This window comes from Capricornis sumatraensis, chromosome 23, assembly GCF_032405125.1.
Source record: "Capricornis sumatraensis isolate serow.1 chromosome 23, serow.2, whole genome shotgun sequence".
NCBI classification, from domain to species: Eukaryota; Metazoa; Chordata; class Mammalia; order Artiodactyla; family Bovidae; genus Capricornis; species Capricornis sumatraensis.
Window position 1 is genome coordinate 17,053,753 of NC_091091.1, and position 20,727 is coordinate 17,074,479.

The following is a 20,727-nucleotide window of genomic DNA, read 5'->3' on the forward strand; positions in this document are numbered from 1 at the left end:
TATTTAACTTATATGCAGAGTACATCATGAGAAACACTGGGATAGAAGAAGCACAAGCTGGAATCAAGATTGCCGGGAAAAATATTAATAACCTCAGATATGCAGATGACACCACCCTTATGTCAGAAAGTGAAGAAGAACTAAAGAACCTCTTGATGAAAGTGAAAGAAGAAAGTGAAACAGTTGGCTTAAAGCTCAACATTCAGAAAACGAAGATCATGGCATCCGGTCCCATCACTTCATGGCAAATAGATGGGGAAAGAGTGGAAACAGTGTCAGACTTTATTTTTGGGGGCTCCAAAATCACTGCAGATGGTGATTGCAGTCATGAAATTAAAAGACGCTTACTCCTTGTAAGAAAAGTTATGACCAACCTAGATAGCATATTCAAAAGCAGAGGCATTACTTTGCCAACAAAGGTCTGTCTAGTCAAGGCTATGGTTTTTCCAGTGGTCATCTATGAATGTCAGAGTTGGACTCTGAAGAAAGCTGAGTGCCAAAAATTGATGCTTTTGAACTGTGGTGTTGGGGAAGACTCTTGAGAGTCCCTTGAACTGCAAAGAGATCCAACCAGTCCATCTTAAAGGAGATCAATCCTGGGTGTTCATTAGAAGGACTGATGCTAAAGCTGAAACTCCAATACTTTGGCCACCTATGCGAAGGGTTGACTCATTAGAAAAGACTGTGATGCTGGGAGAGATTGGGGGCAGGTGGACAAGGGGATGACAGAGGGTGAGATGCCTGGATGGCATCACTGACTCGATGGACGTGAGTTTGAGTGAACTCCAGGAGTTGGTGATGGACAGGGAGGCCTGGCTTGCTGCAATTCATGGGGTCACTAAGAGTCGGACACGACTTAGAGACTGAACTGAACTGAACTGAAGCAGATATGTAATTTTTAGGGCATTATGCTTCTGTATCTACGAAAAATTAAAATGCATATATATGTGCAGCCACACCCCTTCTAAGAAACTATCCTGAAGAGACAGTAGAGGAATAATAGAAGACATGTGCATGTATTAATAGTAGCATTTTTATATTAACAAGGTTTCAAAAATAATATAAATATCCTTGAATAGGAAGATAATTTTTAAAAATTATCATATCTATTAACAAACTATTATGAGATACATTAACTTACACTGCTTGTGAAAATATCAACTTTATGCTATTATATAATGTCACCAAAAAACCATAGCTATAAACAATACATACGCATGCAAACACTAAACACACACATAGATTTCTCTGTGTATGTTCAAATATAACCCATATATATATTAATTACCTTCCCTTCTTCTTTACTTTTATATGTCTGTATGTCTGTGTGTGTGTGTTTAATCATTAGAGGAAAGAGAAAGAACATCTCTGGAAAGACTAATAAATTCAAGTTTTATCTCATACTATTCCCTCTAGCTGGAGTCATCTTCACCTGATTTCTTTTGCATGTATATACATATATACACAAACATACCTGTCAATCACATAATTATATTTTTAATAAACATTGGGGAAAAGCAAAGTTATTTATCCAAACTATCAAGAGATCATTCCCCTAGAGAGATAAATAGGAGTAAGAGATGAGTGCATTTTAAAAATTTTATCACATGGGATAATTGCCAACTTTAATTTTTAATTAAATATGACATTTATAAGGTGCCCTCCATTTGGCATACACAATAAATGGGATGTAGCTTAAGATCTCAGGACTGTAATTTAAAAAAAATTATTGGGGACAAAACTTGTATTTCATGCAAAAAAAAACTTGAAGTGAATCTTAAAGAAAATTAGAAGAGGCAGGGCTCAAGAATGTCACTCCTAAAGGAAAGGGAGAGGCGGACAATGGCTAACAGCCAGGATAGAGAGCATCAGCTTGTGTAGATGGAGCTGGAGATGCTCACTCTGCAACCTGGCAGTCAGTCCTTTCTTCAGACTGGAATGAAACACATCTCACAGAAGGGTGGAAGAGAGATCATCCCTTTGAACCTTGGTGCAATATCAATGTGCTTTGGATCAACCACAGGTTTCAAGGTAAAATGCTGTAAAATGCTGACCAGGAGTAAAAACAGCTCCATGCGGGCCAGGCCTTCTCCAACACAAACTCTTTTTCCTAAAAATGACACATAAATTAAATAGTTGTTCAATTCTATTTCTAACATATCACAAAGGGAAGCATAAATAAATATGAGATGAGTAAATACATAAACAAATTAATAAAAGACAAATTAACCTATGGCTTCTTCTATTTACACCAAAATCTGGTTTGCTTCATTTCCTCAGAACAGATTTCAGTGTACATTCTCTATTAAAAGGAATCTGTTCTGTACACCCATGTCAGGATTGCTTTCCTGAGGCTTGCCAGTAATATCTTTCTACATACACACTCACCCATCCCAAATAACATGAACTAAACACTATATTTTTCCATCTACTTCCAATTCAAGACCCAACAACAGATTTATTTCTCCTCATCTGGATTCCTAAAACTAATCTTGACATTGTCATGTCTCTGTTTCTAACAATATTTCAAGAGCTTACCATTGCCAAGTATAAAAAGAAATGTCACAAACTCGATACCAATATTATTAACCATTCTCTAAACCCCAGACACACTAGCTATTTCAAGTGTTATGAGTATCCAGTCATTCCTCCAACTGAAATATTGGTTCCTTCAGCTCTTCCTGATGAGATTCTCTACATCCTTCTAGATCCACAACAGGTGTCACTTGCTCTATACAAACTTCTTTGACCTATTCAGGGGGATATGATTCATTCTCTTGCTGGTTTTCCACAAGACTCATAAATGCTTCTAATGCAAAATGTTTCAAATGAAATTATAATTATTCCTGTGTCCCACACATGAAATATAAGCTCATAAAGTAAAGGCAAAAGGAGAAGGGATGTGACAGAGGATAAGATGGTTAGATAGTATCACCAACTCAATGGACATGAATTTGAGCAAACTCCGGGAGACAGTGGAGGACAGAGGGCCTGGTGTGCTGCTATCCATGGGGTTGCAAAGAGTCGAACATGACTTAGCAACTGAACAGCAACAACAAAGCAAAGCCTTAGGTCTTATATGATACTACAGTGCCAAGACAAAGCAATCCTGCAAACCCCACAAACGGGGCAGAAATCTTAAGCCAGTTTGTTATGAAACAATGGACCTAAAATTAAGGAAGTAGATAAGGAATACATTAGCAGGATCTCATTTTGAGATCAAATTCTGGGCATTGTTCATAATCTTGGGACCAAGCATCAAGCATTCCTTGAAACCTATTTTCCTGGATGTTCAGTGAGGAGTAAACCTCCTATTTCTATCCCTATTTCAGTTCCTTCTGTAGGAAAGGCCCTTCACCCTCTCCTTTCTACCCTTCTCCTTTGGACTGTGCTGAACACTCTCCACTTCTCCATCTTTCCAGATCCATACTGTGTTTGTTTTTCTTTTACACCTACTGTGTGTTTAGGAAGTTGATTTCTATGGACTGCATAACCCCACTAGTTAGTTCCCTTCTTCACTGTGAATAAACTCAAAGGATTAGACATTGAGAAGGTTAGAGTACGCCCTCCCTCAGTCCCGGCCTGTCAGGCCACAGTTTCAGCAGTGGCTGTATTCTCCAACCTATAGACCCATCTCCTGCTGAGGCATCCATTCTCTCTTTGCCAAAGATCTGCTTGGGTTCCAGCAACACCCTCCTTCTCCCTGTCCTTCCAACATAGGATGATAACGTTGTCTTGCTGATGTTCATCCCCAAGTACTTAACCACTCCTTGCTACTTCACTTAGTCGTGTCCACACCTCTGAAAAGAGTCTCTTCATTAAACTGCCTTTAATGAAACTTTTTGAGTACCCTGCCTCTTTCTTTGAAGGACCTCAACAAATTAAAGGAAGATACTAAAATATCTCTTCCTGCAAGAAAATTTCTCTCTGTCCTCTGCCCTGACCCCAAAGTGTAAGATTCAGGAGCTCCTCTCTCTGGGTTTCCACAGAAGCCTTTTGAATAGAACTTGTCTCTCTGGAGTATCATCACCTGTTAATTCGCATTCCTCTTTCTTAGAGGAGAGCTGTCCCTTATTCACATTTCTATCCCTGGATCTGAGTGAGCATGGGTCTACTACATTTAAGGTCCTCAGAGACATTTATTGAGTGAATGGCATCTCTGGACAGGGGAGAAAAGTCTCAGTGGAACTAAACTTCTATGAGGAGCCCTTAGGATTGTCAGAGTGGATGAGAGGGCAGAACTCAGTGAGTGCAGCCTCCAATCCAATCAGAAACTATCTGCACCTTGGGAGTGGTGCCTCTGGCCTCATGAAAATGACAATTTGTCCAGCTCAGAGTTGCCTACATACAAAGCTCTTCCTCCTCTCATTTGACCTCTAATGGACAGATAAAAATGAAGCATGCTTGCCTGCTGAAAAAGCCATGAAGTGGTCAGTCTTCTTAAAGTTTCCACTTTCATCCAGGAAGTGAGCAGGATCAAACTGCCCTGGGTTGGGAAACTCCTTACCATCGTGCAGGACAGAAGTCAGAGATGTTAATATGGCTGTGCCCTGAGATAAAGAGAAACGCAATAACTAGATTATAAAGAAAGTCATGGCGTTTTTTTAAAAATGACTTATCTAATCCTTTTATTTTATAAATGAGGTGAATGAAGCAAAAACATACTTTATTCTCACCATGTCAAAGAACAAATTAATGACCAAGCCTAAGAAGTCTTAAGCCATATGATGCCATATAAATGATTTATGATTCAATCATATAAATCAACAGTGCCAGTCCAGGGCATTGTTAAGTGACTCCAAGGCTAATCGTCTTCAGCTTGTAGCCTACCAACAGCACTTGCTCTTCAGAAAATTAAGGCAGGTGCTTGTTCTTGACAAATAAATTGGAGTGTTGTTTAAAAGTGCTGATGTCACTAAAATTTCAGCTCATTCTCTTTGGAACCAAATATAGGGTCCTCTCCAAATATGACCTGATTGGCCATATTCTTGAAAACTATTCAGTTTCTCTCTAAGATGAGAAACTGATAAGTATCCCTCTTGCTGCTATGTTTTTTCAATGTAATTGTTGAATGCGCTTGTGGAAACAGGAAGGAATTTCTGAGTTCTAGTAAGGTTTTCATAAACTCAGAGATTTGAAGTTTAGTTTTTATCATCAATCAAGTATTTCTCTCTTAAATTAAGGTTTATGACCATAGGTAAGTTGTTTAGCATTTCCATGCCCTTTACAAAACTTTCACCAACCTCGCTTTAAAGCAAAATTTATAACATTAATGGTATGTTCATAATATACAAAATATACATGTGATAGCTTTAACATAAAGGAAGTGGAACAAGTTAAATAGCCATATACAACTGCAGTGTTCTTGTATTTTAAACAAAATTTAATAGTATTAATTTTAATACTGTAAATATTTAAGGATGCAAATTGTAACCTCAGGGGCTTCTCAGGTGGTTGCTAGTGGTAAAGAACCTGCCTGCCAATTCAGGAGACACAGAAGACGTTGGTTCAATCACTGGGTCAGGAAGATTTCCTGGAGGAGGGCATGGATTGCAATGGATGAGGGCAATCCACTCTGGTATTCTTGCCTGGAGAATTCCATGGACAGAGAAGCCTGGCAGGCTACAGCCCATAGGGTCACAGAAGCGACTTAACACATGCAAATGCAGTGTAATCTCAAGAGAAACCACTAAAAAAAAAAATAGTTTGATGCCAATAGAAATTTACAAAGCACAAAAACTTAAACTATTCCAGAAGAAGGAAGAAAAGGAGAAATAAAGGAATATAAAGGGGAAGGACAAACAAAAACAATTATTTTAATATACAATTATTTCAGGAATAATAAAACAATGAAGAGGGAAGAGTGGAATATAAATTGAGTGAACAAGTTGGACAAAAGTGATAGATTTATAGAAATAAAACACCTATTGATAATTATATTAAATTTTAATGAACTAGGCATTCCCACTCAAAAGTCAGAATGCACTTAACAGACATGTAAGGAAAACTCCATCCAAAAGCAACAGAACATGTTCTTCTAAGCACAGATGAAAGATTCTCCAGAATAGATCATATGATAGGGTACAAAAAAAGGTATTAATAAACTAAGAAGATTGAAATCATATCAAGTATCTTTTCCAACCAAAATGGTATAAATCAGGTAATCAATTACAAGAAGAAAACTGGAAAATTCACAAAGATGTGGAGATTAAACAATGTGCTATTGAACAATCAATGATCCAAAGACTAAATCAGAAGAGAATCAAAAAGTACATTGAGACAAACAAAAATGTAAGCTGCTGCTGCTAAGTCGCTTCAGTTGTGTCCGACTCTGTGCGACCCCATAGATGGCAGCCCACCAGGCTCTCCCGTCCCCAGGATTCTCCAGGCAAGAACAGTGGAGTGGGTTGCCATTTCTTTCCCCAATGTGTGAAATTCAAAAGCGAAAGTGAAGTCGCTCATTTGCGTCCGACTCCTAGAGATCCCATGGATTGCAGCTTACTAGGCTCCACTGTCCATGGGATTTTCCAGGCAAGAGTACTAGAGTGGGGTGCCAGTAAGCACAGCATATCAAAACTCATGAGATTCAGGAAAAATGGTTCTAAGATAAAAGTTCATAGTGAGGGGCGGTCCTAAGATGGTGGAGGAATAGGACAGGAAGACCACTTTCTCCCTAACAAATTCATCAAAAGATCATTTGAACGCTGAGCAAGTTCCACAAAACAACTCCTGAACACTGGCAGAGGACACCAGGCACCCAGAAAGGCAGCCCATTATCTTTGAAAGGAGGTAGGACAAAATATAAAAGATTAAAAGAGAGACAAAAGAGCTAGGGATGGAGACCCATCCTGGAAAGGGAGTCATAAAAGAGGAGAAGTTTCCAAACACCAGGAAACTCTCTCCCCGGTGGGTCTGTAGGGAGTTTTGGAATCTCAGAGGGCAACATAACTGGAAGGAAAAATAAATAAAACCCACAGTTTTCGCATCTGATGGCAACTCAGCAGAGAAGTAGCCCAGATGCTAGCGTCCACCACCAGCAAGCAGGGGCTGAACAGGGAGGTGCGGGCGGCATTGCTTATGGTAGGGACCAGGCCTGAACGCCCTGAGGACAGTCTGAGGGACCTAATGTGAGATAGCAATCCAAACAGTGGTATAGCCAGAGAGAGAGAAAAAAGAGAGAGAGAGAGAGAGAGAGAGAGAGAACTTTCCTGCAAAAAGCTCTAAGATAAGGCACTGCCAGCCCACTCACAGAACAAGGGACTGAGCAAATACCAGAGGAGAGCTAGCCAGCTGCAGACTGGCCCATCCCCCACTAGAAGCAGAGAGGCAGGCAGGTGACAGCCAGAGCTGGAAAGGGACAATCTTGGCTCCAGAGACAGCATCCACTACAAAACTGCAAGCAGGCTCCCAGTTGCTAACCAAGTCTACCTGGGATCCTGGATGGTTGACATCCACCAGGAAGATCGCAACCAGAGATCAGCTCCCCAGAGGAGACACTCAGCACACCTGAGATGGTGCTCCCATTGTGCACCCAGGAAACTGAGCAGCCAGACCAGGGAGGTGATAAGATGCACCACCCCACCTGAGGAGAGTGCGTTTGCCAAGCACTTGGTCACCTGAGCTGCTCGGACCTGGGAAGGGCACAAAACACAGGCCCAACTGAGTCTGCACCTTTATGGAGTACCCACGAATCTGAACCTGAGCGGCTTAGACCTGAGAAGTGCAGGCAATCCAGGGCCTGCTATGGACAATTCCCCTGCAGAGCAACTTGGAGCCTGAGCAGTGTAGACTGGCAAAGCACACACAACCTGAGCAGAGGCAAACCCAGAGTGTCACGGACACTGCGAGCACTCCCCACACACGCCAGTGATATTTGTTGGCATTGTTGCTCCCTCCCCACGGCACGACTGAACAAGTGAGCCTAAGTAAGTGACCACCTTTGCCCTCTTGTGTCAGGGTGGAAATTAGACACTGAAGAGACTTGCAAACAGAAGAATCCAAAATACACAGAGGGAACCTCTTTGGAAATGACAGGTGCAACAGTCACTTAAAATCCTGTCGTTGGCACCAACTACATTGGAAGGGGCCTATAGACCTTGAGAAGTATAGGCTGGAACAAGGAACTATCTGAAAGTGAACTGACCCCACACTTCCCACAGCAGCTCCAGAGAAATTCCTAGATATATTTTTACTATTAATATTTTTTCATTTTTTCATTTTTTTTATTTTTAAGTCCTTTATTACTGCTTTAATTTTCATTTATATAACCTGCCTTGCAAAAAAAAAGACCCTATTTTTAAAGCAAATTTCATATATTTTTATAAGTTTTGTGATTGTGTTTTATTTTTTTAGTATTGCATTTTTGAGTGTCTAACCTCTACTCTAGATTTTTAATCTTTGCTTTCTGGTATTTGTTATCAATTTTGTACCTTTAGGAATCCAATCTTCGGTACTCATTTTTACCTAGGAGTGTGATTACTGGATTGATTGCCCTCTCCCATTTTTGACTCTCTTTTTTCTCCCCTAGGTCAACTCTATCTCCTTCCTCCCCCATCTCTGTTCTACCCAACTCTGTGAATCTCTTTGGGTATTCCAGGCTGTGGCGAACATTTAGAGAACTGATAACTGGCTAGATTTGTCTCTCTCCTTTTGACCGCCACCCCCCCTCCCCTTCTCCTAGTGACTTCTATCTCCTTCCTCCCTCTTCTCTTCTCCACGTAACTCTGTGAAACTCTCTGGGTGTTCCAGGCTGTGGAGAGTACATAGGGATTTGATTACTGGCTAGATTGCTCTCTCCCTTCTTGATTCCCCCTCTTCTTCTCCTGGTCACCTTTATCTCCCTCCTCCCTCTTCTCTGATGCATGTAACTCAGTGAAACTTTCTGGGTGTCCCTCACTGTGGAGAACCTTTTCACCATTAACCTAGATGTTTTATCATTGTTGCTGTATGGATGGAAAAGTCTTGAGACTACTGCAAGATAAGACTGAAACCAGAGACAGGAGGCTTAAATCCAAAACCTGAGAACACCAGAGAACTCCTGACTCCAGGGAACATTAATGAATAACATCTCATCCAAAACGTCCATACCTACACTGAAACCAAGCTCCACACAAGAGCCAATAAGTTCCAGAGCAAGACATACCACGCAAATTCTCCAAAAATACAGGAACATAGACCTGAGCTTTAATATACAGGCAGTCCAAAGCCACACCAAACCCACAGACATCTCAAAACTCACTACTGGACACTTCATTGCACTCCAGAGAGAAGAAATCCAGCTCCACCCACCAGAACACCAACGCAAGCTTCCCTAAACAGGAAACCTTGACAAGCCACTCGTCCAACCCCATCCATGAAGAGGAACCTGCGAAATAAAGAGGAACCACAAACTTCCAGAATACAGAAAGGCCACCCCAAAGACAGCAATCTAAACAAGATGAAAAGGCAGAGAAATATTCAGCAGGTAAAGGAACATGAGAAAGCTACTGGAGATCAGTGGAGAAATAACTCCAGAAAGAATGAAGGGATGGAGCCAAAGGAAACAACACCCAGTTGTGGATGGGACTGGTGATAGAAACAAGATTCAATGCTGTAAAGAGCAATATTGCATAGGAACTTGAAATGTTAGGTCCATGAATCAAGGCAAATTGGAAGTGGTCAAACAGGAGATGGCAAGAGTCAACACCGACATTCTAGGAATCAGCAAACTAAGATGGACTGGAATGGGTGAATTTGACTCAGATGACCATTATATCTACTACTGTGGGCAGGAATCCCTTAGAAGATATGGAGTAGCCATCATAGTAAACAGAAGAGTCCGAAATGCAGTACTTGGATGCAGTCTCAAAAATGACAGAATGATCTCTGTTCGTTTCCAAGGCAAACCATTCAATATCATGGTAATCCAAGTCTATGCCCTGACCAGTAATGCTGAAGAAGCTGAAGTTGAATGGTTCTATGAAGACCTACAAGATCTGCTAGAACTAACACCCCCAAAAAGATGTTCTTTTCATTATAGGGTCATGGAATGCAAAAGTAGGAAGTCAAGAAACACCTGGAGTAACAGGCAAATTTGGCCTTGGAGTACGGAATGAAGCAGGGCAAAGACTAATAGAGTTTTGCCAAGAGGATGCACTGGTCATAGCAAACACCCTCTTCCAATAACACAGGAGAAGATTCTATACATAGACATCACCAGATGGTCAACACCGAGATAAGACTGATTATATTCTTTGCAGCCAAAGATGGAGAAGCTCCATAAGGTCAACAAAAACAAAACTGGGAGCTGACTGTGGCTCAGATCATGAATTCCTTATTGCCAAATTCAGACTTAAATTGAAGAAAGTGGGAAAACCACTAGACCATTCAGGTATGACCTAAATCAAATCCCTTATGACTATACAGTGGAAGAGAGAAATAGATTTAAAGGACTAGATCTGATAGACAGAGTGCCTGATGAACTATGGCTGGAGGTTTGTGACATTTTACAGGAGACAGGAGGCAAGATAATTCCCAAGAAAAAGAAATGCAAAACAGCAAATTGGCTGTCTGAAGACAGCTGCAAAATAGCTCTGAAAAGAAGAGAAGCAAAAGGCAAAGGAGAAAAGGAAAGTTACACCAACTTGAATGCAGAGTTCCAAAGAATAGCAAGGAGAGGCAAGAAAGCCTTCCTCAGTGATCAATGCAAAGATATTGAGGAAAATAATAGAATGGGAAAGACTAGAGATCTCTTCAAGAAAATTAGAGATACCAAGGGAACATTTTATGCAAAGATGAGCTCAATAAAGGACAGAAATGGTATGGACCTAACTGAAGCAGAAGATATTAAGATGAGGTGTCAAGAATACACAGAAGAATTGTACAAAAAAAGATCTTCACGACCCATATAATTACGAAGGTGTGATCACTCACACTCACCTAGAGCCGGATATCCTCAAATGTGAACTCAGGTGGGCCTTAGGAAGCATCACTACGAACAAACCTAGTGGAGGCTATATATTCAGGTTGAGCTCTTTCAAATTTTAAAAGATGATGCTGTGAAAGTGCTGCACTCAATATATCAGCAAACTTGGAAAAATCAGCAGTGGCCACAGGACTGAAAAGGTCAGTTTTCATTCCAATCCCAAAGAAAGGCAATGCCAAAGAAGTCTCAAACTACCACACAATTGCCCTCATCTCACACTCTAGTAAAGTAATCCTCAAAATTCTCCAAGCCAGGCTTCAGCAATACGTGAACCATGAACTTTGGATGTTCAAGCTGGTTTTAGAAAAGGCAGAGGAACCAGAGATCAAATTGCCAACATCTGCTGGATCATCAAAAAAGCAAGAAAGTTCCAGAAAAATATCTATTTCTGCTTTATTGACTATGCCAAAGCCTTTGACTGTGTGGATCACAATAAACTGTGGAAAATTCTGAAAGAGATGGGAATACCAGACCACCTGACCTGCCTCTTGAGAAATTTCTGTACAGGTCAGGAAGCAACAGTTAGAACTAGACATGGAACAACAGACTGATTTCAAATAGGAAAAGGAGTACATCAAGGCTGTATATTGTCACCCTGCTTATTTAACTTCTATGCAGAGTACATCATGAGAAACTCTGGACTGGAAGAAACACAAGCTGGAATCAAGATTGCCGGGAGAAATATCAGTAACCTCAGATATGCAGATGACATCACCCTTTTGGCAGAAAGAGTAGAAGAATGAAAGAGCCTCTTGATGAAGGTGAAAGATGAATGAAAATGTTCGCTTAAAGCTCAACACTCAGAAAATGAAGATCATGGCATCTGGTCCCATCATTTCATGGGAAATAGATGGGGAAACAGTGGAAACAGTGTCAGACTTTATTTTTGGGGCTCCAAAATCACTGCATATGGTGATTACAGCCATGAAATTAAAAGAAGCTTACTCCTTGGAAGGAAACTTATGCCCAACTTAGACAGCATATTCGAAAGCAGAGGCATTTCTTTGTCAACAAAGGTTCATCTAGTCAAGCTATGGGTTTTCCAGTAGTCATGTATGGATGTGAGAGTTGGACTGTGAAGAAAGCTGAGCACCGAAGAATTGATGCTTTTGAGCTGTGGTGTTGGAGAAGACTCTTGAGAGTCCCTTGGACTGCATGGAGATCCAACCAGTCCATCACAAAGGAGATTAGTCCTGAGTGTTCATTGGAGGGACTGATGTTGAAGGTGAAACTCCAATACTTTGGCCACCTGATGTGGAGAGCTGACTCATTTGAAAAGGCTCTGATGCTGGGAAAGATTGAGGGCAGGAGGAGAAGGGAACGACACAGGATGAGATGGTTGGATGGCATCACTGACACAATGGACATGGTTTTGGGTGGACTCAGGGAGGTGGTGATGGACAGAGAGGCCTGGCGTGCTGCAATTCAAGGGGTTGCAAAGAGTTGGACACGACTGAGCGACTGAACTGAACTGAAAGGAACATGATAAGTGCCCACTAAACCAAACAAAAGAAGAAGAGATAGGGACTCTGCCCCCCCCCAAAAAAAAAATTCAGAAGATGATAGTAATAATGATTCAAAATCTTGAAAACAAAATGGAGTTAGAGACAAATAGCTTGGACACAACGATTGAGAAGATGCAAGAAATGTTTAACAAGAACCTGCTGCTGCTGCTGCTAAGTCGCTTCAGTTGTGTCCAACTCTGTGCGACCCGGTAGATGGCAGCCCACCAGGCTCCTCCATCCCTGGGATTCTCCAGGCAAGAACACTGGAGTGGGTTGCCATTTCCTTCTCCAATGCATGAAAGTGAAAAATGAAAGTGAAGTCGCTCAGTCATGTACAACTCTTCGCGACCCCATGGACTGCAGCCTACCAGTCTCCTCCTTCCATGGTTTCCAGGCAAGAATATTGGAGTGGGTTGCCATTGCCTTCTCCGAACAAGAACCTAGAGAAATAAAAAAAGTCAGTCAATAATGAACAATGGAATAACTGATATCAAAAACACTCTGGAGGGAACCAACAGAAGAATAACGGAAGCAGAAGATAGGATAAGTGAGGTAGAAGATGGAATGGTGGAAATAGATGAAGCAGAGAGGAAAAAAGAAAAAAAAATTAAAAGAAATGACGACAACCTTAGAGAACTCTGGGACAATGTCAAATGCCCAAACATTCGAACCATAGGAGTCCCAGAAGAACAAGACAAAAAGAAAAGCCATGAGAAAATATTTGAGGAGATGATAACTGAAAACTTCCTCAAAATGAGGAAGGAAATAGCCACCCAAGTGCAAGAAACCCAGAGAGTCCCAACAGGATAAACCCAAGGCAAAATACCCCAGTTCAGCTCAGTTCAGTTCAGTCACTCAGTCGTGTCCGACTCTGTGACCCCATGAATCGCAGCACACCAGGCATCCCTGTCCATCACCAACTCCCGGAATTCACTCAGACTCATGGCCATTGAGTCAGTGATGTCATCCAGCCATCTCATCCTCTGTTGTCCCCTTCTCCTCCTGCCCCCAATCCCTCCCAGCATCAGAGTCTTTTCCAATGAGTCACCTCTTCGCATGAGGTGGCCAAAGTACTGGAGTTTCAGCTTTAGCATCATTCCTTCCAAAGGAATCCCAGGGCTGATCTCCTTTAAGATGGACTGGTTGGATCTCCATGCAGTCCAAGGGACTCTCAAGAGTCTTCTCCAACACCACAGTTCAAAAGCATCAATTCTTCGGTGCTCAGCCTTCTTCACAGTCCAACTCTCACATCCATCCATGACCACTGGAAAAACCATAGCCTTGACTAGACGGACCTTAGTTGGCGAAGTAATGTCTCTGCTTTTGAATATGCTGTCTAGGTTGATCATAATTTTCTTCCAAGGAGTAAGCGTCTTTTAATTTCATGGCTGCAGTCACCATCTGCAGTGATTTTGGAGCCCAAAAAATAAAGTCTGACACTGTTTCCACTGTTTCCCCATCTATTTCCCATAATGTGATGGGACCGGATGCCATAATGTGATGGGACCGGATGCCATGATCTTTGTTTTCTGAATGTTGAGCTTTAAGCCAACTTTTCCACTCTCCTCTTTCATCAAGAGGCTTTTTAGTTCCTCTTCACTTTCTGCCATAAGGGTGGTGTCATCTGCATATCTGAGGTTATTGATATTTCTCCTGGCAATCTTGATTCCAGTTTGTGTTTCTTCCAGTCCAGCGTTTCTCATGATGTACTCTGCATAGAAGTTAAATAAGCAGGGTGACAATATACAGCCTTGATTTACTCCTTTTCCTATTTGGAACCAGTCTGTTGTTCCATGTCCAGTTCTAACTGTTGCTTCCAGGCCTGCATACAGATTTCTCAAGAGGCAGGTTAGGTGGTCTGGTATTCCCATCTCTTTCAGAATCTTCCACAGTTTATTGTGATCCACACAGTCAAAGGCTTTGGCATAGTCAAGAAATCAGAAATAGATGTTTTTCTGGAACTCTCTTGCTTTTTCCATGATCCAGTGAATGTTGGCAGTTTGATCTGTGGTTCCTCTGCCTTTTCTAAAACCAGCTTGAACATCAGGAAGTTCACGATTCATGTATTGCTGAAGACTGGCTTGGAGAATTTTGAGCATTACTTTACTAGCATGTGAGATGAGTGCAATTGTGTGGTAGTTTGAGCATTCTTTGGCATTGTCTTTCTTTGGGATTGGAGTGAAAACTGACCTTTTTCAGTCCAAAACACATATTAATCAAATTAAAAAATATCAAACACAAAGAGCAAATATTAAAAGCTGCAAGGGAAAAACAACAAACACACATGGGGATTCCCAGGCTGATCTTTCATAGAAACTCTTCAGGCTAGGAGGGAATGGCAGAACATACTTAAAGTGATGAAAGAAAATAACCTACAGCCCAGATTACTGTACTCAGCAAGGATCTCTTTCGAATATGAAGGAGAAATCAAAAGCTTTACAGACCAGCAAAAGGTGAGAGAATTCAGCACCACCAAACCAGCTCTCCAACAAATGCTAAAGAATCTTTAGACAGGAAACACAGAAAAGATATATGACAAAACCAATACAATATTGTAACAGTAATTAACCTCCAATTAAAATAAGTAAATGTATATTTAAAAAAAAAAACTCAAGCCCCAAACAACAATGTAATGGCAATGGGAACATATTTATCAATAATTACCTTAAATGTAAATGAGTTGAATGCCCCAACCAAAAGATAAAGAAAGACAAATACTGGCTGAATGGATACAAAAACGAGACCCCTATATATGCTGTCCACAAGAGACCCACCTCAAAACAAGGGACACGTACAGACTGAAAGTGAAGGGCTGGAAAAAGATACTTCATGCAACTGGAGACCTAAAGAAAGCAGGAGTAGCAATACTCATATCAGATAAAGTAGACTTTGAAATAAAGGCTGTGAAAAGAGACCAAGATGGACGCTACATAATGATCAAAAAGTCAGTCCAAGAAGAAGATATAACAATTATAAATATATATGCACCCAACCTAGGAGCACTGCAATCTGTAAGACATGTGCTAACAAGTATGAAAGGGGAAATTAACAATAACACAATATTAGTGGGAGACTTTAATACCCCACTCACACCTATGGATAGATCAACTAAACAGAAAATTAGCAAGGAAACACAAACTTTAAATGATACAATGGACCAGTTAGACCTATTTGATATCTATAGGACATTTTACCCAAAACAATGAATTCCACCTTTTTCTCAAATGCACACAGAACTTTCTCCAGGATAGATCACATCTGGGGCCATAAATCTAGCTTTGGTGAATTCAAAAAACTTGAAGTCATTCCAAGCATCTTTTCTGATCACAATGCATTAAGATTAGATATCAACTACAGGGAAAAAAACTATTTAAAAAATTCCAAAATATGGAGGCTAAACAACACGCTTCTGAATAACCACAAATCACAGAAGAAATCAAAATATGCATAGAAACAAATGAAAATGAAAACACAACAACCGAAAACCTGTGGGACACTGTAAAAGCAGTACTAAGGGAAGGTTCATAGCAATACAGGCATACCTCAAGAAACAGAGAAAAGTCAAATAAATAACCTAACTCTACATCTAAAGTAACTAGAAAAGGAAGAAATGGAGAACTCCAGAGTTAGTAGAAGGAAAGAAATCATAAAAATTAGGGCAGAAATAAATGCAAAAGAAACAAAAGAGACCATAGCAAAAATTTAAAAAGCCAAAAGCTAGTTCTTTGAGAAGATAGATAAAATTGAAAAGCCATTAGCCAGACTCATCAAGAAACAAAGGGAGAAAAATCAAATCAATAAAATTAGAAATGAAAAAGGAGAAACCACAACAGACAACACAGAAATACAAAGGATCATAAGAGATTACTATCAGCAACTACATGCCAATAAAATGGACAACTTTGAAGAAATGGACAAATTCTTAGAAAAGTATAACTTTCCAAAACTGAACCAGGAAGAAATGGAAAATCTTAAAAGATCCATCACAAGCACGGAACTTAAAACTGTAAACAGAAATCTTCCAGCAAACAAAAGCACAGGACCAGACAGCTTACAGCTGAATTCTACCAAAAATTTAGAGAGGACTAACACTTGTTCTACTCAAATGCTTCCAGAAAATTGCAGAGGAATGTAAACTTCCAAACTCATTCTATGAGGCCACCATCACCCTAATACCAAAACCAGACAAACATGCCACAAAAAAAGAAAACTACAGGCCAATATCACTGATGAACATAGATGCAAAAATCCTTAACAAAATTCTAGCAAACAGAATCCAATGACATATTAAAAAGTTCATACATCATGACCAAGTTGGCTTTATCCCAGGGATGCAAGGATTCTTTAATGTCCACAAATCAATCAATGTAATATACCATATTAACAAATTGAAAGATAAAAACCATTTAATTATCTCAATAGATGCAGAGAAAACCTTTGACAAAATTCAACATCCACTTATGATAAAAACTCTCCAGAAAGCAGGAATAGAAGGTACATACTTCAACATAATAAAAGCTATATATGACAAACCCACAGCAAACATCCACAGCAAACGTGAAAGATTGAAAGCATGTCCCCTAAAGTCAGGAACAAGACGAGGGTGCCCATTCTCACCACTACTAGTCAACATAGTTTTGGAAGTTTTGGCCACAGCAATCAGGGCAGAAATAGAAATAAAAGAATCCATATTGGAAAAGAAGAAGTAAAATTTTCACTGTTTGCAGATGACATGATCCTCTACATAGAAAACTCCAAAGATTCCACTGGAAAACTACTAAAGCTAATCAATGAATATAGTAAAGTTGCAGCATATAAAAATAACACACAGAAATCCCTTGCATTCCTATACACTGACAATGAGAAAATAGAAAGAGAAATTAAGGAAACAATTCCATTCACCATTGCAACTAAAAGAAAAAAATAGTTAGGAAAAAATCTACCTAAGGAAACAAAAGACCTGTATATAGAAAACTGTAAAACGCTGATGAAAAAAATCAAAGAGGACACAAATAGATGGAGAAATTACCATGTCCATGGATCGGAAGAATCGATATAGTGAAAATGAGTATACTACCCAAAGCAATCTATAGATTCAATGCAATCCCTATCAAAGCTACCAACGGTATTTTTCACAGAACTAGAACAAATAATTTTACTATTTGTATGAAAATACAAAAAAAAAAAAAACCAATAACTCATATAGTCAAAGCAATCTTGAGGAAGAAGAATGGAACTGGAGGAATCAACCTGCCTGACTTCAGTCTCTATTACAAAGCCACAGTCATCAAGACAGTATGGTATTGGCACAAAGACAGATATATAGATCAATGGAACAAACTAGAAAGCCCAGAGATAAATCCATGCACCTATGACACCTTATCTTTGACAAAGCAGGCAAAAATATACAATGGAGAAAACATAGTTTCTTTAACAAGTGGTGCTGGGAAAACTGGTCAACCACTTGTAAAAGAATGAAATTAGAACACTTTCTAACATTATACACAAAAATAAACTCAAAATGGATTGAAGATCTAAAAGTAAGACCAGAAACTGTAAAATTCTTAGAGAAAAACATAGGTAAAACACTCTCCGACATAAATCACAGCAGGATCCTCTATGACCCACCTCCCAGAATATTGGAAATAAAGGCAAAAATAAACAAATGGGACCTAATAAAACTTAAAAGCTTCTGCACAACAAAGGAAACTATAAGCAAGGTGAAAAGACAGCCTTCAGAATGGGAGAAAATGATAGCAAATGAAGCAACTGACAAGGAATTAATCTCAAAAATATACAAGCAACTCCCGCAGCTCAATTCCAGAAAAATCAACGACCCAATCAAAAAATGGGCCGAAGACCTAAACAGACATTTCTCGAAAGAAGACATACAGATGGCTAACAAACACATGAAAAGATGCTCAATATCACTCATTATCAGAGAAATGCAAATCAAAACCACAATGAGGTACCATGTCACGCTGGTCAGAATGGCTGCTATTCAAAATAAATTCTGGAGAGGGTGTGGAGAAAAGGGAACCCACTTACACTGTTGGTGGGAATGAAAACTAGTACAGCGACTATGGAGAGCAGTAAAGAGATTCCTTAAAAAACTGAAAATAGAACTGCCATATGACCCAGCAATCCCACTGCTGGGCATACACACCGAAGAAACCAGAATTGAAAGAGACACATGTACCCCAATGTTCATCGCAGCATTGTTTATGATAGCCAGGACATAGAAGCAACCTAGATGTCCCTTGGCAGATGAATGGATAAGAAAGTTGTGGTACATATACACGATGGGATATTACTTAGCCATTAAAAAGAATCCATGTGAATCAGTTCTAATGAGGTGGATTAAATTGGAGCCTATTACACAGAGTGAAGTTAGTCAAAAAGAAAAACACCAATACAATATATTAATGCATATATATGCAATTTAGAAAGGTGGCAACGATTATCTTATTTGCAAGACAGCAAAAAGACACAGAAGTAAAGAAAAGACTGTTGGACTCTCTGGGAAAAGGCGAGGGTGGGGGTCATTTGAAAGAATAGCATTGAATCATGCATATTATCATATGTGAAATAGATCACCCGTCCAGGTTGGACGCATGAGGCAGGGTGCTCAGGGCTGGTGCACTGAGATGACCCTGAGAGATGGGATGGGGAGTGAGGTGGGAGAGGGGTTCAGGATGGGGAACACATGTACACCGATGGCTGATTCATGTCAATGTATGGCAAAAACCACTGCAATATTGTAAAGTAATTAGCCTCTAATTAAAGTAAATAAAATTTTTAAAAAGTTCATAGTGATAAATGCCTACATCAAGAAATAAGAAAGATCTCAAACAAAAAAAAACCCTAACTTGATACCTCAAAGAACTAGAAAAAGAATAAAAACCAAAATTCAAGTATAGTAGAAAGGGAATAACCAAGAGTGGAAAAAATAGAGAGAGACTAACAAGACAATATGAATAAGACCTGTATTATTTTTTTAATGATAAACAAAGTTGACAAACCTTTAGATTCACCAAGAAATAAAGAAGCACAACTCAAATAAACAAAATCAGAAATAAAAGAGGAAACATTAAAATTGATACCACAGAAACACAGAGGATGATGACAGATGATAATGAACAACAATGCATGAACAAATTGGACAACCTGGAAAAAATAGATAAATTCTTTAAAACATGCAACCTATTAAGACAGAATCATGAACAAACAGAAAATTTGAACACAGCAATAACCAGTAAGGAGATTGAGTTGGTAGTCATAAACTCTCAACAAACAATCAAAAAAACCCAAAGATAGTTTTGGGTTTTCCTGGTGACTCAGACAGTAAAGACTTGGCCTGCAGTGGGGGAGACCTGGGTTTGATTTCTGGGTTGGGGAGATCCCCTGGAGGAGGGCATGACAACATACTCTAGTATTCATGCCTGGAGAATCCCCATGGACAGGGAAGCCCAGTTGGATACAGTCCATGGGGTCACAAAGAGTCAGACAAGACTGAGCAACTAAGCACAGCACACGGATAGTTTTGATAATGAATTCTACCAAATACAACATTTAAAGATAAACGAATACCAACTCTTCCCAAACTCTTCCAAAAATTACAAGAGGAAGGAACACTTCCAAATTTATTTTGCAAGGTCAACATTGCTCTGGTATCACAACCAGATAAGAACATTACAAAAAAATGAAAATTAAAGGTCAATAGGCTTGATAAACATAGATGCAAAAATCCTCAACAAAATATTAGCAAACTAAATTGACGAATACAGTAAAAGGGCCATAAACTATTAACAAGCTGGATTCATTTCAATTATGCAAGGATGATTCAAAATGTGTAAATCAATCAATGTGATACAACTCATTAAGAAAATGAGGGATAAAAATCATATGACCATCTCAAGAGAGTCAGAAAAAGCATCTATGAATGTCAACATTAATTCATGATAAAAGAAAAAGGAAACTCTGAACAAAGTGGGTATGGAGGGAACATATCTCAACCTAACACCAGCTGTATACAGCAACCCCACAGCCAATATATTCAACAGTGAAAAGGGGAAAGCTTTTCCTCTAATATCAGGAATAAGACAAGGATAACCACTCTCACCACTTTTATCGAACAGAAGGGATCAGGATTTGGGGAAATTTTTCTTAAAATGCAAAAAAGATTGAATATGTTTAAATGCTAATGGGAAGGAGCCAGCAAGGAGAGAGAGACTACAGATAGAGAAAAAAGAAGAAATG

The 20,727-nt window shown here is 39.6% G+C and overlaps 1 protein-coding gene across 3 annotated transcripts in view; it reads right to left on the minus strand.

The window, feature by feature from the left end:
- Positions 1-1,357: 1,357 nt before the first annotated feature.
- Positions 1,358-20,727, minus strand: part of LOC138070108 (cytochrome P450 2C21-like) — a 49,675-nt gene continuing 30,305 nt past the window's right edge. The window contains exons 7-8 of one of the 3 annotated variants that reach the window (XM_068961191.1): positions 4,409-4,550; positions 1,358-2,110 (exon numbers count right to left, since the gene is read on the minus strand). In XM_068961191.1, coding sequence (XP_068817292.1) covers positions 1,929-2,110; positions 4,409-4,550 — 324 coding nt within the window. In that variant the 3' untranslated portion in view covers positions 1,358-1,928. The remainder of the gene's footprint in view (positions 2,111-4,408; positions 4,551-20,727) is intronic. The other 2 variants (XM_068961190.1, XM_068961189.1) reach the window with 2 other exon arrangements.